The 20828-nt window shown below is 40.3% G+C and overlaps 1 protein-coding gene across 4 annotated transcripts in view; it reads right to left on the reverse strand.

Annotated features, from left to right (window-relative positions):
• The window catches only part of TNIK (TRAF2 and NCK interacting kinase), a 357941-nt gene that overhangs the window by 26123 nt on the left and 310990 nt on the right, over window positions 1-20828 (reverse strand). For 2 of the 4 annotated variants that reach the window (XM_006200806.4, XM_006200804.4), the window contains 5 exons: window positions 20611-20774; window positions 18274-18371; window positions 17391-17414; window positions 11616-11800; window positions 642-771 (listed from right to left, as the gene is read on the reverse strand). In XM_006200806.4, the coding sequence (XP_006200868.1) occupies window positions 642-771; window positions 11616-11800; window positions 17391-17414; window positions 18274-18371; window positions 20611-20774 (601 nt within the window). The remainder of the gene's footprint in view (window positions 1-641; window positions 772-11615; window positions 11801-17390; window positions 17415-18273; window positions 18372-20610; window positions 20775-20828) is intronic. The other 2 variants (XM_006200807.4, XM_006200805.4) reach the window with 1 other exon arrangement.

The raw sequence follows: 20828 nt of genomic DNA on the forward strand, positions 1-20828 counted from the left end.
CACAGATACAGTGGGGAAACACTGCATGCTGGAGCGGCCAGGGAAAGGGAACCTGACACCTCGCCCTCCCCCAGGAAATGCTGTTCCTAGAGTTTAAAAAAACAAAATCACTCAAAGCGCTGAGGTGCATTTTAAAGTACATTTGCATACTTCTTTGTTCTGTCACCAATATAGCTTAATAGTCTTTAATGTTAATTTAACTAGATAATACCACCATTTCTTGGAACTACCAAGCGATTTCTCCATAAAATCCACAAGGATAAAACCTGGGGTAGGGAGGAGAAGGCATAGCAAGGCCAGTGATGCTATTTGGATAGACCATTCATTTCTGTGTTCCACTGGTAGGAAGTATCTGGGTTTGCCAGTTTTACATCCTCAGGCTCAAATTCTATATTCCGATTTGCATAGCTCCTTCTGAAGAATTTGGACTAACGTGATTAAGTCATCCTGCAAAAGCTTAGAAGGATGCAGGAAAGAAGGTGGACGATTAAAATCACTCAACAATTTAGAAACATGGGTCCTACTCCCTCCCCCACCCCCAGTTCCCTAAGATACACGCCGTAAGCATCCTCTGTGAAAGCTCTAATGTAAAAACCAATTAAGAAATGCACTTCCTCTACACAGTTTTTATCCCAGCTTACCTCTCTTATCATCAAGGTTCCTTCTCTTGAAATACTGCTGCTGAACGTGTCCGCATGCGAGGTCTCCAGCCCGTGCGTGCCGACCATCCCCACGTTGTACTGCTCAGCACTCCCGGGGGCTCCTGTAGGTCTGAAATGGGAGGGAACAAAATTCATGATAGTGCATGTTTAGGGAATACCTGTTCTCTGTCTTTGGAATTTTTTTTTATTGTGGTAAAATATACATAATAGAAAACTTACCATTTTAACCATTTTAAGTGTTCAGGTCAGAGGCCTTAACCACGTCCTATTTTAGCCTTTCACGCTGCACTGATGCTCGAACTGGGCTCCCAGTTTTGCAGTGTCCCCTCTCGACCTGCTCACTGTCCAGCAGCCAGCATGAGCCACAAGGCTCTGAGTGATCTCCAAGCCCTCCTTACCCCACCTTTGACCAGCAGATACCCTGAACTTTGCACACGCTCTTCCCTCTGCCTGGAAAGCTGTCTCTCACCCTGGTTCTTGGCTGGTTCCCTCTCATTCATCTGATTTCATCTTAAATGCTACCTTCCCCCAGAAGCCTTCTCTCACCACCATCGATGTCTTATCCCACCAGCCAGCCTCCTCTTTCTCTTCACTCTTTTTCCTTAATGGTTCTCATTACAATGAGTAATTCTTTATCTTTTTTGACTCTCTTTTAACTTTCCTATTTTCTCTCATCAGAACAGACGCTTGTGAATGCAGAATTCTTGTCTCTTTGTTCATCGTGGTATATACACCCAGAACCCAGCATAGAGCTTGGCACGGAGTAGGAGTAAAACAAATAATCATTCGGTAGAGAAGAGTTACCAGTTAAGGGCATTCTGATGGACCAGGCATTCATCAACAAGGCTGTTTAACTCAAGAGTATCCAGTAGTTTTAAAATCCTGTAATCACCCCTACCTGTGATATATCTACTTCCAATCTGTCTCCTGCTCTTACATTTTGATACAATGGGAGAAGGGAATAGGATCCTGACATACATCCTGAGAGCAGGACTGATGTTTGCTGTGTCCTGTGGCACAGACCACAGCCCCATGGGAAACCTCGGGCCAGGAGGGCGATGTGGTCCACCCACAGGTCTCAAAGCTGCACCTACAGTTACCCTACTGGGCAGCTAACTCTTTTATTAAAGTGGGTTTTTTAAAAACAGGAAAGGTACTAGGGTTTGTTTCTCTCAGTAGGTGTATTAATCACATCTGTTGCCATTCTGTTCTTTTACTTTAATTGTTTCTTATACAGTAAAAAAAAAAAAGAATCTCATTTCTTGGGTCCTTTCAAAGCCCAAGGATTTGATGGAATATTCAATCTAAGGAAAAACGCCAGACTTATGACATCTCTGGGGCAGAGAAGATATCTACTGAGGATTTTTATCCAAAATGGAGAGGCGAAAAGATGAAAAGGTGAGTCCAGAAAAATAGTGTATAGCCAGATGCTTAATTTGAAATGATTAAACTGGAGCAGTGGATCGAATACATCCAAGTATGAGTTAGAACTTATGAGTTTGGGAAGAAACACCAAAGAAACATTTTCAATATTTCACTCCCAGGAAGGAGCTATTAATAGTGTTCCAGAGACATGGAAGAAGAAATTGCTGTAATGAATTTCTGCGATATTGCTAGATTGGTGGATCAGAATAATTCTCAAAACCACGATTTCTTCACTCATTTGTTTCAAATTTGCTTTATCTTGTATGTATTTTATTTTTGTATATTCTTATTTTTATATTTTATAATAAAAATGTATTTTTATTTTATATATGCCTTAAATTCTTGTTTACGACAAGGTGGTAAAACAAATAAATCAATAAATGAAGCAGTGGTCAAGAGCTGAAGCCTCCTAGGATGGGAGTCACTTTCTTTCATCACTCAGTCCTTCTTTGCTACTATTAGGGGCTAGATTTACCTGGTGGCCACCACCAGGCTGACTCTGTACAATCAAGTTCTCTTTCACCATTAGACAGTCCCACAGGAATTCAAAGATTAAGGATAGTTTGGCTCCACTTTCTTTTTTTAAACCCTGATGATGTTATGATTCTATCCAAATATTTTAATCAGAAATATGTCAATATGAATGAATTTTCATGAAGAGTATTTCCTAGAGCTCTTTCCAGTAAGATAATTATTTGATTAATTTTCTACACATCTCAGTTACACTCTTTCCCAATTTTTGCATTTTCATTATTATTTTATTAAAATTATCATTGGTTCCAATTGTTTTCTATGTAAATGTTATAGTAAAGGTTTGGTACACAAATCAACTTTTTTTTTCCTCCATTGTCAAAGGCTTCTGTGGCCATTACTTCTATCAAGTCCAATTTTCCTGGACTCATTTTAAAGGTATAAATTTTATTAAGAAGATTTGATTCATCTGTCAATTTTTAGCCAATAACAAGTTTTCAGTGTATAGTGTTAGTCACAGTCAGTTTTGCCTTTTTGCTGAATATTTTTCTGAGACTTTTTTTTCCCGTGGGTCAATTTTATACATTTCAATTTTATGAGCCAGAACTGCTTCATTTGTGATAAATTTTTATGGTGAGCAGTTCAAGCTGTTTTAGTTTTATTTTACATTATTTCTACTAATAATAATTCTTATAGATTGACTAAAAGGTAATAATCTCTATTTCTTCCCTAGGCATTTTTCTGCTAAAATGGTGAGCAATTCCTCTTAGTTTAAGGTTGTTCTATTGTGTAGGATTCATCTGTTGTATTGTGACTCTTCTGTACATATTTGTTCATTCTGTGTACCTTGTATTAATTGCCCACACCATTAATTTTTCTATTATCATGTTGTCTGACATAAGGTAATGGCTGTTGATTATGGAAAAATCCCACAAATTTCTGCATGCTCCAAAGCTTTTAGAAAGCCAAGTGCAGCCCACAGTTCATGTTTCAGGGGCTGCAGAACATTTTTATATCACAGAGGAGGACTTCTTGCTGTGTCTGTCATTGTCGGTCACTTCCTTCTGTCCTTTTCTCTCCCCTGGCTCTTGAGAGACAGGCTTTCCCTTTCAGGGTTGTCCTTGAACTCCTCTGTCTCTGACTGTTTTGTCTAGGGTTCAGAGCTCCCAGCTATGCCACAGCAATCTTTATCAAGCCCTTAGGAAGTCTTTCATTCATTCATTCATTTACTTATTAAAAGTTTGTTATGTGATACAGATTGCACCAGATGCTAGAAAAAGATTTGAAAAATAGGACATAACCCTTGACTTCCAGAATGATAATCTAATGAAGTTTAGAGACTAATAAGGTCCATAAAGTGATGGGCAAAAGACAACAGAATTAGTTCAGCAACACAGTATTTCTAATTCAGTGACAAAGCTAAATAGTCGGGCAGAGGACCAGTGTTCTCTTTCTCCTTCTTATGTTTTCACAATCCCTCCCTCTGGCTCTTTCTTCCAATCAAAGAACATGACAAGGTCTGTCCTCTCTCCCATTTCATTGAAACATCTCCCTTGACCCTAATCTGCATTTACCACTCACGCTTAACACTTCTCTTTTCTTAAAATTCTCCTTGCGAAGTTCTCCAGTTTATTCTTCAACACACTATGGTTCACTCCTCAAACGACTGCTTCCTGTACTTGACTTCCAGCACCTCGGGGACACGCCCCAAGTCATTTCTTTGCTGTAAGCGTCTCTGCAGTGTGTGGTTCTTGCCTGTGTCTATTACTGATCACTCCACCCATTCTTCTCTACTCTTTTGGCTTTGAGACAACTTTCCTCTGGATTTCCTTTTACCCCTCTGTTCCCTCTCTGTTTTCTTTAGAAGCTCCTCTTAAATGCTACTGGTCTCCAGAATCCTGCTTCAGGATAATCTTTTGACAGGCTCTTATCTAAGCCCATTACAACCACCACCATAATATATTTAATCTTTTTGCTCTCAGGTTTCTCCAGCTCAATGTGCTCCAAACAGAAACCATCATCTCCCTGAACTGATGCTTCCCCCTGTATCACTGACCTCAGTTAGTGGCATTACAAGCCATCTAGCCGTCCATGCTAGAAACCCCACAGTCCTTCTGGACTCCTTTCTCTCATTGAATTGGAGGATTCAATTTGGATCCTGCCAAACTTACCGCCTAAACATGCCTCCAATATCTTCTATCCTTTTTGTGACTTGCTCTTCTACTAATATTCCTTATAGATTGACTAAAAGGTAATAATCTATATTTCTAGGTCTGCTTCCTTTGTTACCTGAAATGTCCTCTTGATGGTCACCCCACCTCCGGTCCCGTCCCTCTCCTCGCCACTCCACACCACACAGCCGCCAAAATGAGCTCTGAAACATGCATCTGACCGTCGCACTCTTCTGCTTTCTACTTTGAGCAGCTCCCCATTAAGCAAAGGATAAACGAAGTTCCTTCCTGTGGCTTACAGGCCCTCCATTATCTGCCTTGCCTGTTCCTCTAGCCTTACTTTTTTTCACCAATATTTTTTATTTCTAAGTCTAACAACATGTAACTTCTAGAAGTTTCCTAGACACATTGTGCCACCCAAACCCTTGGATGACTGTAGTCTATCTCCTGTTCCTAAAGGATTCTTTTACATTTTCTGCCTCCTCCTGGGTAACTCATCCTTTAAAATGGAGTTCAGGTACCCCAGCCCCACCCCAGCGCCACTGGGATAGTTCAGGTGATCTTCACTCTGCTTCCACATTACCCTCTGCACATCTCTGCCAATGCGCTTGACACGTAGCCCTGCAATTTCAGGCCTTATTATTGTCGGTTTCTTCAGTGCCAAGCACTGTGCCTGCTGGCATGCAGGCAGCATCCAGTAAATGTGTAATCAATCATTGAAGGTCTTGGGCCAAAGTCTTTGTTTAATGGCTCTAGTAAGATTTCATTCAAGTTAATTGTCAAAATATAGCTCTTTTACGAATTGATGAGCAATCATTTAAGAGGATAATTATTAGCATATTTAAAATGTCCTGAATAACTAATGTTGAGTTTCACCTTTTTAAAATTTAAAAAGTGACTTTGGCATTGAGTTCACTTTTCTGTACAGAATGTGCCAAAACAATGTTGTTATAATAGGATAACAACAGCAAAAACATCTGTTCACATATGTCATAGAATTTTATAGTACAAAGAGTGACCCTTGAAGTATGCAAATTAAAAAAAATCATTTAGGAGGTTAGAAGATCCCAGGAAAGAATGTAGACTGTGACAAGAGAATCTAACTGTATTACAAATGTATTAAAAACATATTTCCATGAGCAGGGTGGGGCACAAGATGTTGACCTAAGTAACTCTGGAAACAAATGCAGTCTATACAATTAAAGGCAAAAGAAACTGCACATAAGCACTATACTCTGGTTGATAAAGTTTTTTTCCCATGGGAGTACAGATTAACCATTCTGATACTGCTATTTGTAGACACTGGAAGCAGACAATTAAGTAAATGGTTGGTAGACTGAGAGAGCCAGGTTTCTTACTGTTGGGCTGAGGATTTACAGACAAGGAAGGGAAGGGTGCTAGAATGATCTGTGTGGTAATGCATCAGCTGAGGAAATCTGGCTGAACTCATCTTTAGCTTACTATAGACACAGATGGCTATATACAGAAATGTTTATAAATATGTGTGCATACATGGGTTAATATACACACATATATCTCCTTGTTCTGTCAGCTGAGACGGCCTTAAAGAAATTCAATTCCAGTAGCAATGAGCACACCTAGTGCCCAAATCTTCTAATATCATTGGTTAATAACAAGGAATCAGGACTCCTTGGAGACATTGTTGATTCCAGGACTGGAATGGGAAATACATAGGATGAGCCTGCAGCATCTGATAGTGTCAGAAAGTGAGGAAGAGCTTGATGGGGGATGTCAGTCAAAGGGGCACAAGAGCTTCCAATAGTTAAAGCTGGGACAACTTGAGCCACAAAATAAAGTATTGAGTTGTTATCCAAAGTTCAAAATAAATACCCATGAATCTACACTGATATAAATAAAAGTGTGAATAAATTAATAAATGCAGGAGAAGAGACAAGTCTACCGTGCAGAAGAATTCCACATAAATTATGTAGCTACTCTGCCCCAAGAAGGGTGAACACAACTCCCCACTCCTTAAGTGGGAGCTGTGCACAGCGGCTTCTTTCCAAAGAGCACATATGGAAAAGGGGGGTGGGGGGGTAGTTACTTTACAGCAGAGAAACCACTACTTCAGCCAGATGCTCAAAGTAAATGTCAACAGTCGTAAATCATGTTGATAGTATATACCATTGATACAACGTGATAAAAATGACATGCAAACCCTGTGACCTTCCTCCCCCAAACAGTAGCCCTAGTCTAATCATGAGGCTAACATCAGATACATTTCACTAGAGGGGTATTCTATAGTATACCTAATCAGGACTCTTTAAAACTGTCAACTTGATCAAAAACAAGGGAAGTCTGAGAAACCCACAGCCAAGAGGAGTCTAAGGAGACATGACAATGAAATAACTAAAAGTAATGCGGTATCCTGAAGGGGATCTGGAACAGAAAAAGGACATTAGGTAAAAACTAAGGAAATCTGAATAAACTTTGGACTTCAGTAAGGTGTATCGATATTGGTTCATTAGTTATAACATATGTACATACTAATGTACAGTGTTAATAACAGGGAAAACTGTGTGCAGTGGTGGGGTGAGGTGGGGGAGTAACATGGGAACTCTGTACTATCCGCACAATTTTTCAGTAAATCGAAAACTGTTCCAAAAAGTAAATTTAGGCAGTTACTCACCTGAGTCTGCCCACTCTCTCCTTGAGAGGGTACTATTATTTAATAAATCCTCACTTTAAGTTCTTGAAAAAAATTTAAAAAATAAAAAATAAAGTTGATTAATAATAAAAGAATTTAAAGGGCAATGATTTAAAGACAATAAAGCTAAAAACACTTTAACATTTTATAGGTAAAATAATCCTTTGTTCTAAAAATTATTTTTCGGCTATAGAGTCTGGGTAGGAAAATTAATTGTTTGCAGTTTTATAAAGGCTGTAAAAATAAATCACATCAACTAATTAGAAGGAAAACTATAGAAAATTTACTGTAATTAGTCCACATGTTTAGAACAATAATTTCCTCTAATTGGATTTGTCAAAGTGTTCCTGCAGGTATTGATTTAATTCAATTCAATACACATTTATTGAACACCTGCCACATGAAAGGCCCTTGATTTGGCACTGGGTAGCGGATATAACAGCTGAAGAAGACACAGTTCCTGAAACTAAAGAGGTTAGCATCTGGAAGAGCATAAAAGCATAACAGAAATACTCAAATCCAAGGTAGGATGTAAGAATGTGGGACAGAGGGAGAGGTCACTCCCAGGAAAGGCACAAAATTGGAAAAGTGCAAGGCATTTGTAAAGAATGATGAGTGGGTCAGTTTGGCTGGAGCACATGCTGGGGTCCTCGTGCGCCCCAGGAATGAAAAGAGTTGTAGGGCACAAGCGATACAGCACGGCCAGAGCCCGCACCATGGACAGGACGGCAGAGAGGACTGCGGGCAAGGGGAGTATGACAACGGCCCAGGTGGGTAACAGGGTCAGAACCATGGCTTTTATCGCCCAGACTGCATTTTACGAGACTGTACAAAATTCAGTGACAATGATAGCAAAAGATGGTCCTAATGATCAAAACTGTGCCTCACACGTACTGCTCGGAAGCATACTTGAGGGAAGATACTGATACAAAAGGCTGCCTCTCTGGCTTGCTTGGTCTGATGCAAATCAGCTTATGTGCCTTTCATTCCGTCCCTCCTATTCAATAAAGCATTTATTTTTCCTGATTGTAAAAATAGTGCATGCTCATCAAAAAATTGGGGCTATACATATAATAAAAATCCCTTATAGCTGTGTAATTCAGAGGCAACCACTACTGTAATTTTCCTTCACTCATTATTTTTCTATGCAGAAGGCATCAGGAAGTCAGTGCAGTTGGTTAGTGATAGAATACAGTCTTAGTTACGTGCACTCTCATAGATTAGACATTATACTACAAAGATGAAGCCAGCACTGTACGCAGCAGAAGTTGTTGTTTTGCACATCAGGATCTACAGCTGTCTGTCTGAACGACTGGGCTCCATTTCTGAACAGCTCTTTTGTATACACTTCACGGTAGTGAACTGTGTTGCAGTATATTTGCATTTTTTTGCTCCAAAAATATATAGCACAAAAAGCAAAGGTTTATTTTCACAGTAGAAAATACAAGTGGTAAAAATGTCTGTAAGAAGCAGTCTAACTCAGAAATATCCTATTCCTAAAGAAACAATTCTTAGGTATGTAACTACCGTGCTGTAGCAGAACAGAATGTATATATTTTATATTCATAAAAAATGCATAATTTACCAAGTTGGAATAAACATATGCACACACATTTGTATCCTGTTTTTTCACTGAGTATATTTCATATATAATTAAATATTTCAAGTGCTTTTTAATGGATAATCATGTCAACCTGTCTAAAATTTGGTAATTTTTTAAGAGCCATGTCAAGTTTTGCCTCTACTTTAAGAATTCAGTGTAGCCCATTTATTATTTCTCAGGATTACAGCAACAGCTCCTTTGAATTCCTTTACCAGTATCTAGTCTGTTCTTTCAAATCGTCTTGCTGAAATGATTTCTTTCAGACATAGCACTGATCATGTCACTCCTTAACTCAGGAGATCTTCTAGTGGGTCCCCAGTGGCTACGTGATAAAGTGCACTTCTTGGTCTAGTTTCAAGCCCGACTTCCCCCTTCACAGCCCCTACATCTCATCCCCACCAAACTTAACTTTCCATGCATTTCCTTCCACTCTTCCCGCCTGGAAGTCTAACATGACTCCGTGTTCATTCTACCCTGATGACAGTTACTCGTGTCCATGTCTTTCCCTGGATTAGGCTATAAACTCCTTGAAGCCAGGATTTGCAATTTCAGTTCAGTGCAGTTAAATGTAAATCAGAGTCACTGAAGATCAACTGTCTACCAGACACCATGCAAGGTGTTAAGAGTAGAGAGAATAAGGCACAATCCTCAACCCCAAGGATCTCACAGCCTAGAGAGGGAGACAACTTGTAATAAATAACCAGATTCAAGGCACTCCTGGAAATGGTTTGGGAATACACAGGAGATTCAGTGCAGCATGGAAGGTAGGGGGGCGTCTATCTGTGAGGGCTGGGCTGTGAGGAGGTGATTTCTAAAGGGACAGGAGAGTGCCAGATAGCAGAGTGCCAGACAGCGGAGAGGAAGCACAGTCTGGTATATTTAGGCAATTTTAGGAAGGTGGGTGTTTCTGTACTGGAGGAAGAGAGGACTTGCCTTTAGAGATACAAGGATAAATACCACTAAGAGCCTTGCAAAACATAACAGGAGGCTTAAAAACCAAATGCACGTCTCTTCCAAGGTCGTCTTTGGCTATTCTTCCAACTATTTAAATTACTCTGAAATTTTCCATATATAATTTTGTCTCTCTCCAACTAGAATGTAAACTTTTGGAAGGTGGAATTCATGTATGCACTTCTTGAATGGCTCAAAGCCCTCAGTATGGGGTCTAAAACACAGTGGAAGTCTTATCAATCTTTTGAATTCATAATCCACCCTCATCCTCAAAGTTGTATGTTCAGTGCTTAAAGGGAGTTTAAAACATCTGTTAGAATAATTAACCAATGCTGAGTCATGACAAAAACTGAAAGGACCAGTATATTCTGCAGGAATGTTCTGGATTAGTGATTTTGCCTCTAGAATAATTTTATTTGCTATTAAAAAAAAGCAACTTAATGCAATTTGTTTCAAAATGTCGTATTTTAGCATATTTATGGTTGTCAATAACTGGGTAATCAGCAATAAAATAACAAGTATATGGATTTTCAGTTATGATAATTGGATTTGCCTCTCAGAATTGCTTGGATGAGCGATTGTTAATCAATGGATGACATTTCCTGCAGACTGGCCGGTCCTGTCTTTCCAATCTCTGCTGGACAAAACAGTAATCTGTGGCCTGAAATGGCACCTTCTCTACAGGGAGTAAATGTGGTGTGATGACCGACAGTAGTAGCTGAACCAAAGAAATGGAAGTGAAGGAGGAGTGAAGTTAGAAAAGTTAGCATCACTTGTTATCCAAGTGAGAGCAAACCAGGGCAAGGGAACCTTATGTTTATTTAGGGGAGGAAATGAGAGATGCATGTGAGTGTGATTGTATGAATATGTTTGAATTGGGGAAGCAATAGGGGAAGAGGAGAGGTTCTTTTATAGGATCCAGATGATGAGAAGAAGAAAAAGTGAGACTCCTCCTCATTTTTTTTTTTTCAAAAAGAGACGACGTAAAGGCTGCAGATACGAAGGGAAAGACAGGTAGCTATAAATACAGGTATAAATACCTAAAAAAAGAAGACTGCAAAAAGACAGATGGGATGTCTGTGGTGAAGTCAGAGGCCGCAGCAAAAAGGATCACATGAAAGAGAGAATGGAGACAATGAAGTAGAATATCTTAATAGGGACATATTTAAGTCAAACACTCAGAAGTTTCTCTGCAGGTTTGTTCAACTCCTGATTCTTCTGCTGGGATGCTAACCCACGCTGCCTCGGGCATTCCTCCTGTGTGGCGGTGGTGATGGTGAGCTAGAGGTCTCACGCTGTCCACTTTAACCCCTAAGTGCCACTGCCTGTGATCTCACTCTTTCAGTTCTAGGGGGACAGGCACGTGACAACAGTGTGGCTGTCACTGTCCATCTGCCCTGGGATGACAAGAATCAAGAAATTGTCACCAGCAGGACAGTCAACCCAGCAACAGTCTAGATAAAGCATATGCGGTTCTAGAAATGCTAAGTGACCGTGTCCAGGGAGAGAGCTGGCTATAGATGCTGTAATAAAAACGCGAATCCCCAAAGTCAACCGATCCTGCCAGAGACACATAAACCATCTATGTTTAGTTCACACCTCCTGTCCTTTTGCTTTGGAGACCTAGCCCCTCCTGGCCCCAAAGTAGAAAGCCAGCCTCTTACATCAGCCGGGGTATGTCGCTGACAGCCACTGTCCCGTCTTGGGCCTCGCCCTCCCCATCTTCCTCCTCTTCGTCGCTACTTTCCGACTCCTCACTTGAGGAGGAGTAATCTGTCACCTTCTTCAGCGGGCGGTTGGTTTCTTCAATCCGAAGTTCTCTTAATTCTTTGGCTAACGCCGTCAGATCCTACAAGAGAGAAGTTTGCCCAGCAGATATGAAGCGTAGCTACAACCAAAGCGGCATCTCTCAGCACGTCAGTGCTCCAGCTTAAGCAACAAGAAGGAAAAGCTCTATATAGAACTGTTACAGACAGAGTTACTGCGTGAAACCAAGAAAACGATGTTTGTAGCACGGAGAAACTAGAAAAGAAAGATGAAATAAATTAAAACGTTGTTCAAAACCAGTTGCTAGACTGAGACTGTTCAGTTCTGAATCTGCACGTGTATATATGTGTATGTGCGTTGTGTGTGTACACATATATACACACATTGCCTTCTCGTTTTATTTTGGGAAGGTGAAGTTGGTCACCAACCCTCTGAGTTAATGGGAAAATACACAGGATTAGAAATTGTTCCCCAGTATTTTGGGACTCCTGCCCAAGCCACAGGCATGGCCTTTTCCCTCTTATGATTGCCCCATACCAAATTCTAGCATCAGTCACAGAACGGAGCAATTCCCAAGGTTCCAGCTACTACAATGACTCATTTGGTGTGTCATCATTCCCTGGAGAGCAGAGGCACCACATCAAATAATGGCCCACCCCAAAGCCCAGTGCCACTGAAATTTATAGCCACAGAGATGAGTTAATCAAGAGGGACAACAACAAATGAAAACAAACAAAAAAAGAGTTCTCTTCCAGAATGATAGGTGTTTTGTTTTCGTTTGTTTGAGACCGCAGTCACCTGGCAGAAACCCTGGCGAAGAATACTGAAATGAATGTGCAAACACCAAAAGGAAGAGGTCAATTTTCCGTTTTCCATGAGTATGATGAAACTTTAGCCTTATGGATGTGATGACGTGGTATTTAATCACCAGGCACATGGCAGGCAGTGTGCTCAGGATCTGACTACCTTCGATTTTACATGCTTTCAGAGCAATGCAGAGGGAAGCAGTTCTGCAAAAGCATGGCAGCTCTCATTTGCATGGGTTAAACTGCCCTTGGCACACAGCATGCAAATGGAGAAAAAGCAATTCGATGTCAGTCTTACCATTTCTCCCTATATTAGTGACCCATGTGGGAATCAGAGCATTCAGTGAGAGACAGGGGATTAGGGAGAAAGAAACTCATTTGAAGATACTAAATCTCACAGTTTTCTTATGGCCATATTCTCTCTTTATTTCAATGCAGAAATATATTTGTCCAATTCACCTGATGTGAGGTTAGAGCAATCTAGCTGATCTAAACGACACTTGACAATCTGTTCTGCTTGGTTAGAAGAAAAATGGTCATCAATGCGTGTAACTAAACTACAACTATAATTTTATTTTGAGGACACAACAGATCATCTTGTTTCTTTACTGCTGTCTATGCCAGGCACTGCTAGGTTGGTTAAAACTAAGGACAGGAAATGCTTCAGGTGTTTTGTTTGGTCTAGAAATTTAGGAAGTTCAAAGCGTTAAGTGAAGGAGTCATTTCTTTCTAATTTCATAAAAATCAAAGGGAAAGCAATTATGACGTTCAAATTGGTTCTGTAGTCATGTGAATGGAAGCCCCTGGAAAAGGGAAACTTCTGAAAATTCAGATTGTGCATTTTCCACCCAAATACGCTTGCTGGGCTCTCACACGCATGCACACACGCGTGGCCTCAACCTTGGTGGGTATATTCATCCCACCTCTGGAAATGAAAATAGAACTGTATTTAAAAGATTCAGAGAAGATTAAATATAATGATACCTTTCAAAGGGGGGGAGATTACCACAGAGAATTTTATGCAAATTTATTTCTAGTCTCTTTGGCAATGGGCTAAAACAAAAAAAGCTAACATTCAGATTTTAGCTTTTTACTTCTTCTTTCCTCTTGACAAATACCAGTGTTTATCTTTACCAAGTTGAGGAGAAAATGAAAGGTCTGTTATACTTGAACACCCTGGGAAAACACAGTTTAGACATTTGTTAAGGCAATGAACATAAAAGGACTTTATAATCCTCCAAACCAATAAAATAATGAAAAGTTAGATAAATTTATTTTGTATTTTTCCTTCCTATGTTAGGACTATGTTATGTCTTATCAAAGAATCTGATTAGCATTTAAAATGTAACTTGTCATTAATAATGCATTTTATTATAATTTAAAGAGAGAATATGGTTTAAACGAGTTTATTTCCAATGTCAATAATTCTGAGTAAAATATAGTATTAGCTATTATTTATTTATATTAATAATACATTTTCCCCATGGATTGGTTTTACTTATCTCTGATATTTCAAAACAAGACAAAGAAGATTTAAAAAAAAAACAGAACTATTTAGAAATATTTAGCTGGTCCAAAGCCCATTGATTTAAAGAAAATCTCACTTGTTAAAATGACCTAATTTTCCCCAAACACTGTATTTATGAATACGTTAAAGCTTTGACCTGCTTTATAATTTCACTTTTAATTAGAAGGTTTTTTAAATTTGTTTTTGTTATTAAAAAGGTTTCCTTCCTCAAACTTTAGAAATAATTGCAAATTCCTTTTAAGTTTAATTGGTAACAGCCTGGAGGGTGAGACATATATGAAAATCCCAAGGTAACAGTAACTCAAAACTAACCCCAGCCAAAGAAAATAAATCTTCCTTTGGCAATAGTCTGTGTGTTTAGCTGAAGTTTGTTACTTATCCATCCACTCCGTAAAAACTTACAATAGCAAAGTTATAGGAAACAGACACAATCTAAAACTGACACCATTAGGGTTCAGATCCATTTTCATAGATTGTTGTCTGACAATACCAATTTTCTCCATATAATGAGTTTTTATGATAATTTATTGCTTGGCTGTCTCAAGCGTGGAGCTAAAAAGCATTAAAAAAATCACTATTTACCATGAGAATATTTGAGAGTGTATTACTGAAAAAGAAATACGGCAAAAGGGTAAGATTTTTTTTGACTACATAGTAAATGTGAAGGTGGTGAAGGGGCTCTTACCCAAACGTTTCTTTGATGTAACACTTTTTATAATCAACTTGCCATAATTTTTCTTTCAGTAAAGCTTGTTTAATCTGACAGTTAGGCATACTTTTATTTTAAGAAGTGCTCTTTTAGGTATCTTTTAAAAAACAATATAGTTTATTCAAATTTTACTTCCATTTTTTAAACTATTAAAATAATAGTTAAAAAATTTTAAGTTGGTCTTTTCTTTACATATTAAAGTAATTTATTTCCTTTTTAGGAAATCTAAAGATACGACAGGGAGAAGTCACTTGATGTCATTATCTTCAACTGTAATGAAAAGGGGCTGGACCACTAGTTATCATTCCAGTTCTGTCCAGTCTATGCAAATGTGCTGGAATTTGTCAGATTCCTACACACCAATGATAAAATGGTGATAAAGCCAGTGTTTGCTTACATATCCAATCTTCATGACATCTATTTCATTATGCTAAAGTAAAAAGAAAATTTATTTTGGAAGGCTGTATGAAACAACCACAGACTGCACTGCACAACCTCACATTCCATTAGGCAGGACTGCCAAATGAATGCACACTCCCCCAGACTGACTTCTACCAAAAATCAAACCATTAAATTAGCAATAGCAAGCAACAGGTTTTTGGCTGGTTTTTTTAAGCATTTTAAGACGTTTCATTTCAATCTCGGGTTATCCAAATGGCATATCACTCACTGGAGAGGAAAGCCATATCAAAACCTAGGAATGGAGACGGGAGAAAGATTTAGGTCAAGGTTTTCCGACTGTGGCACTCTTGACATTTGCGGTTGGATAATCCTCCAGTGTAGGTTGCCTTCCTGGGCATTGTAGGATGTTTAGCCGCATCTCTCTGCTCTATGCACAAGATGCCAGTAGACTGCCTCCCACCTCCAAGCTGTGACAATCCAAACTGACTCCAGACTTTGCCAAATGTCCCCTTAGGGGAGGTGAGGGGTGGCAGGATAATCATCCCTGGTGGAGGACCACTGCATTAGGTAGAACCAAGGAATCTTGTATTTTCAGTGGTTCAGACCAGTGATACTCAAGGGGTAGGGTTATAAGAACCAGCTGGAGGGCTTTCTCCCATCATACTTGGCTCCAGAGCTGCTGGTGCACAGCTTGCACTCCCTCAGTTGCTTGTACCTCTGGGCTCTATCCAGTGTGCAGGAGTATTCCAAAATAAATAAATAAGGCAATTTTTAAGAGCCTTTTTATCCTGGGTTAACCACATGAAATCCATGAGAGCCTATTCCCTCATGATAGCCACCTCGAAGCTAATTTCTGGACTCATGAGATCTCCGGTGAGTTGTGCACACACACAACCATTTTATTGGCAACCTTAGTACCAGAAGTGTTTGGAAGAAAACTGATAAAAGTTGTGATAATCCCTGTCCTTCTCACTATTATGAGGAGAAGGGGCAAGGCTGTAGCACAGAGCAATTAAAAACATTTCCCTTTGCTCTTTCTACAAACGCCATCCAAACACTGCAGACATGGAGAGTCTCATTCTTTTAGGAGCAATAATCCTTTAACTATGATAATAACCTTCTAAATCACTCTGAAGAGTGAGGCAATCATAATTCTAAAAAAGTGAGGCTTTTTGTAAAGATCAGACACAGAAACATGCTTCTCCCACTTGCCAAAAGAGCGTCATGCCCCAGGCCCTGGCTTTATGCAGCACTTCACACTTCAGAAAATGCCGTTGCACACATGACCTTGAGTGATCCTACACAACGTGGTGAGCGAGGCAAGGTAGGTGTTTTTATCCCTGTTTCACACAGGAGGAAACTGAGGCCCAGACAGGTTGTGGGACCGGTCACACCAGTGATTTAGTGGGGGAGCCAGAATCTGAAAGCAGCCTGTTGACCCGAAAGCCAGCGCTTTTTCTGTATCATTTCACACAAATGGCGCTCAGCAGAGCTACAGCCTAAAAGCCATAATGGTAAGTCTTCAGATTCCATGCAGTTAGGACTCTTTGCAGAAGGCCTGTCTCTTCGAAAACAACCCCACTATGCTGTATTCATGCAGGTCTGACAAGGAGCAGTAAGGCAGTCATCCTTCTTAGCAAGCTGCCTAAGATAGGCAAAGCCATATATTGTTCTAATGGAAAAATGTCTCCGCAGATAAGGAAATAGAGTTACTTAACTTGCTAGGATGCATTAACTAAAGTTGATGTTGCTGCTGCTGCTGTAGTTAATGTCCCACAAAATTAATCTAACAATACTCGGTAACTCCTTGTTCACAAATCACACACTATAAATTTGGACTGCCCTAGAATGATGTCTCTTTTCTTTGTGAATAAAACCGCCATCCTGTAGCAAGGCTGGCGAGTGCAGGTTAAGAGCTCAGGCTTTGCTACTGAAGATGCTAGAAGGAGAAACCGTGCCAATAACAAAGCACCGAGGCTTAGCTTTAGCCAGACTGTAACATTGGAAAAGTGACATTTTGGCTTAGAAAGACGGTCTCTGGAGCTTTAGGCGGGTGTCTGAGGGTCTCAGGCTGGCTTCTGCTGAAGGGGCTCTCCTCCCAGCAGATCACCCAAAGGAATGAGCTTAGTCTGTGATCCAGTTGGCCACCATTCTGAATATCAACACCAGGAAGTCAGTTTTATATTTACATCTTGTGAAAGCATGACCAAGTAAAGGTAATACTAACCTCATCTATAGCTTTCTTATAGCTCTGAGATAAGAGGAACCCAATCCAGAAGAGTCCACAGGAGAGGGAGACGCCAGAAGAAAGGCAGCAGGTTAGACACAAAATGGGAATTGTTAGTAAACAACCGGCGAACGCCAAAGGGCCAGAAGAACTCAACAGAACACTGCAGGTTCCCTTCATCGTCACCCTCGCTGTGCTTCCTTACTTCATGTTAAAAAAAATAGAGCAAACCAAAACATCTTCACATTCATTTCAAAGATACGATTCTTGGACATTTAAATAAGACAAATGGATAGTAACTCATTCCATATTAACTTCCAACTTTGAAATTTTAGCCTCCACGCTCTTCTTTCTTTCTTTAAGGCTATTTGGGATCTGTCGTGTACAGCAACGAAGCTAGATTTCAAGTTGTCAGGCCGCCTCTCAGACCGCGCTTATCAAATTTTGGTCCAGAAAATATAGTCCCTGAGCAGCAGACAAACTGCAATATTAATTCATATGGAAAATAATGTGGGGGAGAGGCTAGAATAGATAAGGGAAACCCACAGGAAGTGCCCAAATCTCCTTAACTGCTAGTTTCAACATCTTTTTGCCAAAGTTGCTGAGTAGAAATTACAGAATAACATGAGTTATTTCTCTTCCTGTTTTATTCCCTAACATAGTGCTAATCATCAGCAAAATATCCACAGGCAGGGAAGCAATCCAAGATCTGTTCAGTTCTTTCTTAATCAGGTATGACTTCCTTCCGGATGCTCTTAGCATCCCTTCTTACTAAGCTCAACAATTTTTGTTCCACAGTCATGAGTGTATCCCAACTACTTTATCCTGTGGGTTCTCAGGTATATATTAAAAGAGTTCAAAACTCTGAAAGAAAAGCACTCACAGCTGGTCGACTAGGCCGCGTAATGTCCCTGGATTCTTCTGGTTTCACCTTGGAAGGCTCATGGGGGAGCACAGGTGATCCTTCGGATTTACTGTTGGCTAGAGGACAAAACAGAGGGCCAAGAAAGATAATGACCGTCAGAAAGCGCTGGCTCGATTCTAGAGTTCTGTGGTGAGTCATCCTCCGGGATTACTCAGCAGACACATCATTCACTTAGGCAAATCCTCAAGCAGAAGCATGAAAAAATAGTAAACATTCAGGCAAACAAAGTCAGGCAAACGCATTTAGACTTGGAAGCTGGAAGTCACTGGTAATAATAAGAAAAGCTAGCAAGCACCACCATCTACTGAGCACTAACTGTGTGTCAGGTTTAATGCTTAATGCTAAATGTTTTCTACGTCTTACTTATTTATGTTTTTAGTGGGGGGAGGTAAGTAGGTTTATTTATTTATTTTTTAATGGAGGTACTGGGGATGAAATCCAGGACCTCCTGCGCGCTGAGCATGCACGCCATCACTGAACTATACCCTCCCTCCGATGCTTTCTATGTCAGTTGTCTCATTGAATCCTCCCTCCAACTAAATGATGAGGCACTGTTTTCCTACCTCACAGCTGAACACAGACTTATAGCGATGACACAACTGGCCTAAGGTCACACTGAAAATATGGGCAGAGCTGGGATTCTGTCTGATTTCTCAAAGTCCTAGCTAGTCTCAATGATGGTGCTTAACCAGCCTCTAAGTTGACATTCTATGTTTGGTTTCTTCTTTTCCCACTTAACCACCAGAAGTTCTTTTGATGAAATATGGGCAAAAATAGAAACCTATTTTATTTGGAGGAATGGTTTTTAAATGGGAGGAGGAAGGTGGGGGGGGTTGTCTGGGTTCTTTAAGGAAGAAAGAATGAGGTGGGGGCAGGAGGCCGTGTTGGTGATTAAAGGGAAGGGCCCTAAGGTAGAGTTACAGAGCAAGGGTTGAGGGATGGCTCCCTAACAGCTACAGAGTAAGGAGCATCCTTCTCAGTTATGAGCTCAAAGGTAGAGAAGAAGCAATTTACGGTGGGAGAGATTCTTTTGTTTGGTTTTAAGGTGATCTTTCCTGGGCAGGGACACACCAGGGATATAGGAGTGCTTTTAACGCAGAAGAACTAGAGGCCAAAGGACAGAAGATAAAAATTAAGCCTCAGTTAAAAATCAGAATTAAAATGATATGCCTAAGCTTGGTTTTCTTTAACATTGGCTCTAACTAAGCATATTTAGTTGCTTACGAATAGAAAGAAGGTAAAGGAATGGCAGTTTTCTGAAGTAAGGAAGTTCGCATCTGGATCAAGGCCACAAAAGTACACACAGCTCTGGACTGTGCCACTGATGGCAGAAGAATGCATCTGGGGCGGCCGCAGGCCAGTCCACATCTCCGCCAGAGACACAAGCATCACACATTTGACGTCCACCTTTTCAAAATGGACATGCAGTGAGTTTACTTATTTAAAATCTTAAAAAGATATTAGAAGCTAAACTATGATTGCGTCTAATGAAGAGGCTAAAAAAGAATAAAGAATTGGTGGTTTTCACTAGGCAGAGTAATTTACAAGTGTTTTTCAAACTGCACTTTAAAAAGTCCTGGTCTTTACTACCTGGAAGCAAAATTACCTTCTGAAGAAGGTTATTCAGGAAGAGCACATTTTGATTAGCTAGAAACAATAGGTTATCATGTATAATTAGCTGGCCATATTAATGTTTTTCACAGCTTCCTCACTAATGAAAACTAAACAATGAAGAATGACTTGAATTAAATGGTCAGAAGAGCTAATTTTTACCTCTCTAATAGGAGTACCCAGGAGAGTCAAATATATTTTCTGAGTCAAAGACTTTATATCTTCTCTCAAATGTATATTTATTCTACATTAGCCTTTACTGAATTCACTTTGAGAAACACCTGGTACTATGAATTATGTTCGGAATACGAAAAGGGACTATTGACACAAGGGGAAGAAGATACTTGGGGGTTCACGAAACTAACCAGGCAATCAAATAAAAATGGAAATTCTGGTGACTGATGATTATATTTTCAAACAAGACCAGTAATCTGTGATCTTTCTGGAAAACACTGGTATTGCAGTGAGAAAGGGCGTAGTTCACACTGATGTCACACATGCAACTGGGGGTAGTGGTCCCCTTTCCTACGGAGCTGAAGCTGAGAGCAGTTAAGTGGCTTTTAGCCTCACACAGCAGTGGTCACACCAGGACCAGAAGTCACAAAGTCAGGAAGTCACCCGATTCCCTGTCCATGGCTCTCCTCCTCAGGGAATGCTGTCCTGGAAAGGTAGGGGAAAGCTTACCTCGAACTCTGGTCCGTTCACTAGATCCTGCTTGTGATCCTGGCTGAGAGCCTCCTTGGGAGCTGGGCTGGGAGCTCGGGGTGCTGGAGCTGGAGGAACTGCCACTGCTGGTCCTCTGCAAGGGGCTCTCCAAGATGGGCTCGGTTCTCCGAAGGTCAGGGTTACTGCACAGATAGCAGAGCACAGTGACTACACTCTCAAGGACACGTGCGTCCTCC

The sequence above is a fragment of the Vicugna pacos genome, chromosome 1, assembly GCF_048564905.1.
Source record: "Vicugna pacos chromosome 1, VicPac4, whole genome shotgun sequence".
Taxonomy (NCBI): domain Eukaryota; kingdom Metazoa; phylum Chordata; class Mammalia; order Artiodactyla; family Camelidae; genus Vicugna; species Vicugna pacos.